The following is a 10,721-nucleotide window of genomic DNA, read 5'->3' as shown; positions in this document are numbered from 1 at the left end:
CTAACTGAATCATAGGAACTTAGTTTTTTTGCATTTTGTCCAGCGTAGAGTTGGATAGTAACTAGTTATATTTACTTGAGTAATTTTTATGAAAAAAAAAAGAACTTTTAGGATTATATTTACCATGCTGTACGTTTTACTTTTACCTGAGTACTTGTATTATGAGTGTTTCTACTCTTACTAGAGTGAAACTTTCGGATTCTCTACCCTCTGAATGAAGAACAAACATGCTTTAACCCTTAAACCTGTGGTTTTTGTTAAAGTTTTGTACGTTTTTTTTATTGAAAGAAACTGATTTGGAAAAAATTTTCTTTTGGCCAATTTTGTTATTGTTTGTAACCTATATGAATCACTGTGAAATATATATACATATGCTGTAATATATGAATGCTTTACATCAAATAAGTTCTTTGCAACAGGTTTTGGCAATTTTATTTGTCCTGGGAAGATGAATGTCATTTTTGTGTAAAAAGATTATGAATAAAATTAATTAACAAGCATTTCTGTTTATTAAATAGTCTTTTTATTTCCTATACAAAAATTGTTAAAGTATTCATGTTTGGAGACTTCCAGAGGCATTGCAGAACAGTTAGGTATTCAAATTAGGATCTCTGGTTGTTAATTAGTGCCACACTTAATTGCACTTGACTCACACTAGAGGATTTTCCCCTTCGCAGCCAAATTCATGCCTTTATCAGTTACAAGTCATTCAGGTCCTGAAGCAGCAAAGTGAATTAGGACCATCACAATGCTTGAACTATGTTTGTCATAATTCAAGCCTGAAACCACTCCTGAGCTCTTTATATAAAAATTATGCAATCTTAAAGCTGATTATCTTTTAGTAACAAATTCTCTATTGTTTTGTTGTTTCTATGTGCTTTTTGGAGTCTTTGTTAGCTGAAACTGCTACAGGCTATCCACAAACCAGCATTTGACCTCCATAATTAAAAATAAATAAATAAAACTGGATTTAAGTTTTATTGTAGCCAATATTCGTGGCACTAAAAAAAAACATTTGGACAGAACATTTTATCCACGTGTTTGATGAAAAGGTGTTTCATGATGTCCTTTAACCCCATTTTTGTAGATGGTCAAAACCAGAAAAATAAATACCATTTAAAAGTTTTTAAACCCATTTTCCTTGAATTACCCACATAGATCAAGAACCTCCAGCTTTGAAAATATACCATTTTCAATATGTAAAGGAAATATGTAGTTTGAAGACCTTTTAAAACATTTTATAAGATTCTCCCAAGATCATCCAGAAGATTTAAGATCATTTCCCCCAACTTGGTTATACTATAACTGAAAATCTAGCTTTAAATTCTACACCAAAAAGATGATGTCACACTTCAACAACAACTTTACGTTTTCAAAGCCATTGCTGCAAATGTTGGCACAGATTACATAAAATAATCAAATAATTTCAGAAATTATATTGAAAAGCATGATTTTTTATTATTCCAAACTGGTACAAATGAGGTAAACAATCAAAAGGTCTAAAGAATATTTAATATCTTATTTTAGGATAAAAATATAAAACAAAAAGGACAGTTTAAAAAGCAGCATGTTAAAGGGAATGTGGTCACAACAGATAATTTAGCAGGTAAAATACCTTTAATTTCACTGTAAACATGTTAATGTAAACAGCTCATTGCAACCAAAGGCAGGAATGAATTGAAGTTTCATTCACTGAACCAGTCCAAGAGTGCATATTTAGTCAGAATGTACATTATTAGCGTTAAAACCACTTTCAAAAACTAAAATCTGAGCTTCAGAACAACCCAATTAGAGTTTCGCTCTAGCTTCTGACAGCCACTCGCTGAAACATTTCTCCATGGCTTTCCTGCTCGACCAGCTGCCAACGTTCACAGTCGGGATGATCTTCAGAGGCTGGAGCCACTGGACGAAACGCTTCAGCTCCAGGAAGCTGCTGTGTTCACTGTATGGGATTCCTGTCACAGAAATAGAAAAGTTTAACATCTTTTATCTTCAGGGTTCATTTTGATATTCATTCTTTTGTACCCCTTCGGTAAACAGAGGAGCAATTACATTTGAGGTAAAAAAAAAAAATAAAAAAATCTGACATGAAGCCAGATGTTATAAAATATAATAAAGTCGGCAAAATCTTGAGGCAAAATCTTTCAGTGGAAAATACGATAAAAGGATCCCTTTGTCCTCTAAAAGAAGAAACTGCGACGTTGCCTCTTTCTCGTCTTGCCTTCAATCATCTTACAAGTTAACATGAGGTCTCCTCTGATGAGACGCAGCTGAAATGGAGCCCAGAGAAGAAGCAGAGAGGAGGAAAATTAGCATTTGTCAGAGTGACACAAAAACACATGAAGTGGAAGGAGTGAAAAGTTAAAATTGGTGGCAAAAGCCTCCAGCTGGTGGTTGTAGGTTACATGGCAGATGGCTCTGATGCTGATGCATCTATCCAGAACTTCAGAGATAAAACTGTAAGGAAAACTGGATTCATTTACTAATGAAAATCAAGTCACAACTAATGTCGCCAGAGGGGTTTCAAGCTAGACAGCATTCCAGCTGTGCTGAAAATGGAAGCTGTGGCCTGATTATGATGAAGCCTGACATGGTTTGATCCCCCATAGAGGGCGCTGTAGGCTAAGTCAAAGCAATTCAGTCACTGTCATTTTGGTTTGAAACCAGCATGTTTTCTGTCAGAATTTGGAGCATGATGAACAATAGTCTGATGTTTCATCCTGCTCTCTCTGCATTAAAACAAACATTTCCATAACATCTAAACCTGAATCTGTTCGGTTAAGTATTTCTACTTACCGTAAATGGAGATGTTGCCGCTGATCTGTGGCTGGATGTCTTCCACCGACTCCACCTGCTCGCTGAAGGTCCAGCCAGTGGGCTTGAAGGCTACCAGTCGATCATACTGAGCTGAAAAGCGTGCCAGGTGATCCTGCAGCTTCTGCAGAGACGGCAACATAAAAAAAAAAAAAAAAAAAAGAAGTGCATTAGAATGCCTTAAGATTTATGTTTAAGGCTCAGGATGCAGCATTTTTGCAAACATCAGCTCTGCCTTATAGCAGACATTTTAAAACCCAACCCGACATTAGTCGGCTTTTCTGCAGCCAGTCGTGTGAAAACTCCAGGACTGCAAATTTAAATCTCACTAGGGACAATGTTTTGCTCATCACAACCTTTAATATGAAGGTTAATGTTTGCTACGGCGACCACGGAAATCAAAATGACTGCTGTACCCACTTTGAAGGAGAGCTGCATCATGGGAAGCACGTGAACCCGGGCTGCCTTCCAGTCGGTGGTTATGCGCTCCTTGATTTGCTGAGACTCCAAGCAGCACATGGTGTTGTATTTGTCCCTAGAGAGGCACACTTTTGACCCCAAGACCTCTGCCAGTGCTGCAAATAAATCACAACGTTAGCTGTGTAAGCACCAGTTTTTACCTTTGCAGAAACACACTGCAAAAAGAACGTGGAGTGGGCGTTGTAAAAGTATTCATATCTCTTCAACATTCACGACCAGAAACTTTCGTACTTTAATGGTCGCAGTGGTTGTAACTTTGCAAAATGTCTCTCCCCCAAGTTATTGTCACGTGTAAAATACAAATGGGTAATTTTTAACGCTCATATTATTCTAGAGCTGAAATGGTTAATCCAATTATGATTAGTCAATTGTTGAAATAATTGTCAATTAATTAAGTGACTGATTAATCATTAACTGGAGTTTACAAACAAAAAAAAGAAATGCAATTAAACAATAATTTGGCAAACGCTGTACATATACATATATAAACAAGTTTTATCTTAAAAAGCTAAATCCATTGCAAAACTAATGCATTTTCTCCAATAAAATGTTCTCTTGTATAAAAGTGGAAATATTGTTTTATCTTTTAATGCATTTGTATTATAGTGTATAAAACTAGACTTAAGTGATTGAAAAAAATCTATATAATGTAAATTTTTTTTATCCAATCAATCGACTGAATATTTGATAACTAAAATAGTTGTTAGTCATACGTAATATAAACATTTACTAAAGTAACAAAAGAGGTATTGTTCAATAAAAAGACTTTTTGCTCATCATGCAGAGCTTTCTGACACATTTTTGATTCAAGAAAAAATTCAAGTGAATTTCTGTAAAAAAAAAACAGTTGCAGCCCATTATTTGAATGTCAGTAGAGGACAGCACATATTTATTACTTTCTCCAGACAATTCCCAAAATCCCGTGTCTCTGCACTCGCGTTTCAATATAGATTTAATAACAGGTGACATTTTAACGGGATGAAAGCGAATCAAGACTGTGGAAAAAAAAAAACAAAAAAAAACCCGGTTTGGTATAGATATGGTTGCACTACGTTTCCATACCGAGAGCAAGATGTTTCTTATCATAAGAGCAAAATTTAAAGTAATACTCTAATTTATATTCTGGTGTTAGTTTATTCATCCTTCGGTTTATTGTTGAATTGCACTGCATTTGAGATATAGGTCATATAAATTCTTAAATAAGATCCCAAACCACATACCTAAGAAGACCTTTTCTTTCCCCACAGAGTACGAGCCACACACCACGAGTGTTCGCGGGTGCAGAGTCACCAACTCAAAGGCCCTGCTGGCTGCAAAGCTGATGACTTCCTGCTGCCTGGGAAACGTGTACTCGGCGCTGCAGTAGCTACAACGACAAGCAGCCATTAAAACCTCCTCAAAGTAACTGAAAAGCGCAGAGTATGTTCAGATACTGACGTTGTGTCCAGGTAGAGGGTCTGAACCCGGCAGCTGAGCAGCTCTGGGTACGTTTCCATGGAGGGGTCGGCCCTGAAGTCACCGGTGTGGAGAACCGTCTGTCCATCGGGCAAGAAGAACAGCAGCATTGCAGCTCCTGGACAACTGAAGGAAGAAGGATAGAAAGCTCAATGTTCAGTAGTTTGAAAACGATTTTAAGTAAAGTTCAATGAGTTCAACATCGCCACTGAATTTTCTTCACAAAAAACAATGTTTGGACGGATGAATAGACTAAAAACCAGATGGATGAAGGGAGGAATGGATGGACAGAAAGATGGAAAGATGGATTTGTGTCATAAGAAGAAACTAATATTTGGAAAATCTTAGTGAAATTTGACATCAAACCGTGAGAAAAAAAGGTGCATCCATTCATTAGGGTTATAAAAATAACATTTTCCATATTTTTGCTTTTTTTAAAAATCATGCTTTGGATTGCACTTTATTACAAAAATGAAATACTTTAAAACAGAAATCAAGCGCTTTCCAAACCTTAAAAACACCTCATTGAAAGTCAAGCATTCTCTAGGGTTTCAAGCTCCTATATCAACCCTGTCACAGTCCTAACCCTTGAGCAAGGCAGCGGGTTCTCCCCATTGACTCACTGGTTGGCGTCCAGGAGGACGACCCTGACTCCCTCCACGGTGACCTCTGCGTTCATGGGCAGGATGTGGACGAACTGCTCCGCCACCCGAAGCTTGCTCTTCACCAGGTTCCCCGTGATCTGACAGGAAGCAGGCAAATGGGTCGGTTACCTTGTTCAGGCCAAAACTAACGTTATTGATAAAAGAATAAAAACAGTGCGTTTTATGAAAGGAGTCAGATTAGGAGGTATTCAAGGTAAAACAGCAAATTCACAACAGGAAAACTATTATTGCATTTTTAAACAACTTCATAAACAATGAAACAGAACGGGGCCATTTTTTAAATCCAATTAATCAGAATAAAATCGATTAAAAAGACTGAGATATTTGTTATTTGCGGTACCACTGACTTTAATATGAGCTATTAAATATTACATGACAGAGCAAGTAATAAATTTTGTTTTTATGCTTCAAAACATAATTTTAGATTTCACAGCAGGACAATAAATTTAATTTGTATTCAGCAATACAGTTCACACCTGAACTGTAAAAAAATTGTCAGAGGTCCAGAAAAATTTAATTTCCAGCACATGGTGCATTTTTTCTGCACAACTAAAGAGACCAAAAGACAGAATTACATATTTTTAAAATGTAATTGAACTTAGCAGTTTTCATTGCTGCGACCACAAGCAGATTTTTCATTACTCAATGATTGAAGAAAAACAGTGGATTAAAGTTTAATGCATTTACAAAACAGATCATTTTATAACTTTTACATTTTTACTGAGAGAAATGGAAAAGCATTTAGCAAGTCAATTGTATTCTCTGCCCAAATAAGTGAAGATCAAAAATCTTGAGTCATTTTAACCCCATTTTGTTCCAGGAGAGCGTTAAAGCCTTGTGCAGACGAATATCTAACAGTTTCAAATGAGTGATATGACATCATGACTCACTGCACAACAGCCACAGACAAATTTAACCACTGGAAAATAAATTAGGCATCAGGAGAGGTGAACAGGAGGAGCTGCTGACGTGCCGCCGCAGCTGGACTTACCCTGTTACAGTAGATTGGAAACGTGGAGGTTCTGGTCAGGCCTCCGTAATGATCCGAGTGGAAATGTGTCAGGAAGTACGAGGTTATGCCCTCAATCTCGCCATAATGGAACGCATCGACAACAAACTTCGTACCTGAGAACATTTGAGGGAAATCTCACATCACAAGCAACATAATTTTTTATTTGTTTCCCCCTCAATCGAGATATTATCTACATTAGATTATCCCTAAAAGGTTTATTTCCATAATACAATTAAAAACTTGTTGATTTTCTACGCAGACAGAGTATTGCATAGCTCTGGAAAAATTTAAGAGACCACTTAAAATCTCTTTGATTCTCTGATTTCACTCTATAGTTATGTTTGAGTACAATGAACAGTAAAACAAGAAACAGAATAAAGTAAAAAGATAATGCAACACTATTGAGATCTTTTATCATTCAGTTTTCTTTATGGTTTTACATAATTTCATAATCTGAAAAGTTGAATTTTAAGTCAGTATCAACTGTAAGCCACAATAATCAAAAATACTTTCAAGATAGATTTTAAATATATAAATTCATCTATATTGTCATTTTTCAACAGAAATATGTCATTAAATTGTATTCTAACTTTGTTGGCTTACTGACCTGGAATCTTCTTATAAAACGGACAACGGGGCAGCTGACCTTCTGCATTTACTTTGTTCCACCTTCGTCTCCATCCTCTGTTCCCACCTCTACCTGCGTCACTTTGAGCACCAACAGAGTCATTTCCCATCGCCGCTGCCTGCGCTACCTCTGTCTCTGGGTCAGATTTTCTTTTCCTCTGTTTTTGCCGTTCCAGGTTCTTACTAGATGCTGCAACAGAGGACGCGTCCAGGTTGTTTTGTAAACTTTCAGTTTCTGTATCCTTGAGCGGTTTGAGACCAAAAAACACCCCGATGTCAGTCTGCTTCAGTCCAGAGCCCTGGACTGCCTTGCTTTGGCCTTTCTGGGGCAGCATGTTTTGATAATTTGACCCAAACGAATCCTGGCATGAAGATACTTGAGCAGAATTAAGCATCTGACTGCTGTGCACTTCTAAGCAAATAGTTTCTCTTAGTCGCTCTAAAACAACACTCTGTGGGGACTGAAAGCTGCTGCCGCTGATTTCCCTCCCAGATACACAAGGAGCTTCTACAGCCTGCTGATTAGTAGGTGCTAATGAAGAAACTGGATCCAGCTGAGATGAGGAGGAAGAGGGGGGATCATCAAACGCTGCACCTTCATCACAGTTCTTGTCTATGAATTCAGCCAGGATTTCATCTTCACTTGAGAAGCTGTCGTTGAACAGAATCACTGAGTGTTCATTACCAGAGCTTTCATTAAGAAAAAGAGACTTTCTGCAGTTAATTTCAGACTCTGGAGGGAGCTCAGACAGCGGAGAGTAGGAGATACCATCGTCATCATCATCATCATCTTTGAGAGACGTCTGCTTCTCTGTTGAAACTTCACAAGCTTGATCTGAAAGAATCTCCTTGACAGGAGTGGATGAAATCTCGCAAACTGACTTCTGAGCTTTATTATAATTCCCCAACCAGCCTTTCTTTTTCTTAAAGTCGTCAGGCCCTGGAGAACGCAGCAACAAAAGGCCATTTCGAGGTTTTGTGGGAGGTGTTGGAGTGTGATTCAGACTGGAAAAGGAAGAAGGGAAGGAAGTCGACCCCTGAGAGCGATCTAACGGAAAGCTGAGCGCTTCATTGTTCTCAATTTCTTGGAGATTTTCTTCTCCGCTGGTCTCTTTTTGCCAGGACAGACTGGGGGCCGCGGCGTTGCCGTTTGCACGGGTTTCAGCGAGAAGCGTGTGGTTGAACTTCTTGTAATGGTTTGGAATGGTGGAGGAGCATTGGAGGGCATCTGGACATTCTGGAAAGAGCAAACAAAAGTAAATCAGACTTACGTAATTTTTTTCATCACGGTTTTGTGCTTGTGGTTAAATTACATTTGATCTGGTTTTGTGCCATTGAATCAAAAAGCTGAATATCCCATTTTTTCAGCAACAAATCTGAGCTAGGAATGCACAATATTAATGGTATGGGCCGATATTATCTGCAAAACATATCGGACATTCCGTCAAAATAAACTCACCAATATGAAAGGCATTGTTTTATATGACTAACCAGATGCCTGCAGCACAGCACAATGTCAAATTTGCACTTCTTCAGTGTTGTCATTGTCTTAGAAACAAAAGTGTTGCATCTTTTTCAGCCTCCTTTTTAGCATTTGCATTTGGCAGCAGGCTAAATTGACTGCTGTTTAACTAGAGTAGAGAATGCCATAAAGTTTCAGTAAGTAGATATACAAAAAAATATCGGTACAGGTACCGGTTATCAGCCAAATGAGTTTTAGTATATTAGAAAATTGGATATCGACCAAAAATCTAATATTGTGCATCTGAACTGGCACTAAAAAAAACCCAGACCCACCACTATTTTCTTTTATAGGGTCAGAAAACTTGATTAAAGATTATGTTTAAAGAAAAACAATCATTTAAGGCTCTTTTTCTATATGGTGTAAATATATACATATATACTTTTAAAAGCTTCTATCAAAAATCACCTTTTTTAATTGAATACTTTAAACAATCTCTCAAACTTTTCAGAAACACAATTTGCTAAAGATTGCACACTCTTAATGTGACTTGATGACAAATTTATTTAAATAGGCTTAAAGGGAAACCTGTGAAATGTAATCTCCCAATAGGCATCCAGTTGATTGCATTGAGTCACTGACTTTGAAGCATTCTCTAAGTACTTAAGTGTTTGACAAGAGACAATAAAGGTACTCAAAAGGGCAAAAACACAATAAATCACACAGGGCAAAGTCATCTGTCCAACACAATTACATCAGGTGGGGAATAAAAACTAATTATCAGGCAAGTTTTTGTTTGTTTTAAGGGGCTCTGGATGTTTTCTGCATTTTTCCAATGTTACTCTGTAACACACAAAATTGCATCTAACTAGAGCATCTGATTACATTTCTTTACAATAACAAAGAAATAATAAAATGTTGAAATACAAGGTTTGCCCAAGATTTGGTTGGGCACGAGGGCAGTTATTCATCCAACAACCCGCTGTGTTTTTGAGTTGAAAAATGTTTAAAGTCAACAGGAAATTTGAAAATATCACTTGATAATTATGAGGTATTAAAATATTGGAAGATTAATATCTGAAGGCCAACTATAAAATCTTAAAAAATGCAAACATTAAAAAAAAAAAAAAACTTAAATAAGTAATGCTAATTGCTAATTATAAGCCTGGTGGGCTGCCAAGCTTATAGCACACTGGGGAAACACTGAAATATTGTATTGCAGCAGTAACTCCCCATTAGGAGATTAATATATCAATTATACAATTACTATATGACTACAGTCTTTATTTAGTGTCACATATACAGTTTACTGCAAAAGTATGTATAACCTTTGAACCTTTTTTACTTTTTGTCACAACACCAACATATTGTGAAGGGTGAAGTTTATGGTTGTAAAGTGGCAAAATGTGAAGAAGTTAAACTTTTTTTTTTTTGCAGGACACAGGAACTACATGGTGGATGTTTACCTTTGCATTGGTCCCTGGGGCTGTCGAGGCATTCAGCAACATGCCATCTCTGAGACTGTACAACCAGAATGTGGAAAGGCATCTGACAGATGGGACAGAAGTCTTCAGACATCTGCCTCTGGGTTGAATTGCTGTCACTTTGGATTACCTCTGTAGCAGAACACTGGACGGATAATTCACTTGATGATAAAAGTTTGCTTTCAACTGCCTCCCCAACAGCAGAGGAGTCTCCACTTTCAGATGTTTTGGTTTTTGTACTCTTCTCTTTTGACCTGAGAGAGGGAGAGCTGTCCTTCTTTGACGTTTTCCTGGCAGTACACCTTCTTTTGGAAAAGCACAGAGATTTATTGCTCTTTCTTTTCTTCTCCAGGGGTTTATATTCCCAAATGTCATTTTCAGAGTCATCCTTCTGTGACATTTGGAGCAGCAGCGAACTTAGCTTAGGAAGAGTCACCTCAAAACACAGGCTATTACACAAGAACGACTAACGTTTGGTAACATTCCTCTGCAGACCCAAAAGTGACACCAAACCTATATGTATTGAGTATTTCCCGCGTAGATATCCCATTTGGACATTTCACTAACCGAATGATTCACTTTATAAAATATTAATCATGCTTTCGAAAATATTTTCATATATTTTGATCGTGTTCTGCTGTAACTGTTAGCTACCCTTACCTTACCGCCACAACACGACGATGAACTAGGTAAACATAATATGACAAAAAGAGCCACACATT

At 37.3% G+C, this 10,721-nt stretch overlaps 1 protein-coding gene across 1 annotated transcript; it reads right to left on the bottom strand.

The window, feature by feature from the left end:
• Positions 1-892: 892 nt before the first annotated feature.
• dclre1a (DNA cross-link repair 1A (PSO2 homolog, S. cerevisiae)) lies at positions 893-10,681 on the bottom strand. The gene is made up of 9 exons (XM_055022635.1): positions 9,982-10,681; positions 7,034-8,290; positions 6,406-6,539; positions 5,373-5,491; positions 4,732-4,875; positions 4,515-4,660; positions 3,235-3,389; positions 2,797-2,938; positions 893-1,955 (listed from the first exon to the last, which is right to left on the bottom strand). The coding sequence occupies exons 1-9, from the start codon at positions 10,397-10,399 to the stop codon at positions 1,789-1,791; spliced, it is 2,682 nt and encodes an 893-aa protein (XP_054878610.1). The 5' UTR covers positions 10,400-10,681; the 3' UTR covers positions 893-1,788.
• Between the last annotated feature and the right edge of the window lie 40 nt (positions 10,682-10,721).

The sequence above is a fragment of the Poeciliopsis prolifica genome, unplaced genomic scaffold (assembly GCF_027474105.1).
Source record: "Poeciliopsis prolifica strain line A6 unplaced genomic scaffold, Auburn_PproV2 SCAFFOLD088, whole genome shotgun sequence".
NCBI lineage: Eukaryota > Metazoa > Chordata > Actinopteri > Cyprinodontiformes > Poeciliidae > Poeciliopsis > Poeciliopsis prolifica.
The sequence above is the reverse complement of the archived record's forward strand: the minus strand, read 5'-3'. Positions and strand labels throughout refer to the sequence as shown.

Bases quoted from the DNA above. Each gene is read 5' to 3' on its own strand.
- dclre1a (XM_055022635.1), bottom strand. From the start codon at position 10,399: ATGTCACAGAAGGATGACTCTGAAAATGACATTTGGGAATATAAACCC. The intron at 5,492-6,405 runs GTAAGTCCAGCT...GCTTCCTGTCAG, and splicing joins TTCCAATCTACTGTAACAGG to ATCACGGGGAACCTGGTGAA. The intron at 1,956-2,796 runs GTAAGTAGAAAT...TTTCTGTGACAG, and splicing joins CGGCAACATCTCCATTTACG to GAATCCCATACAGTGAACAC.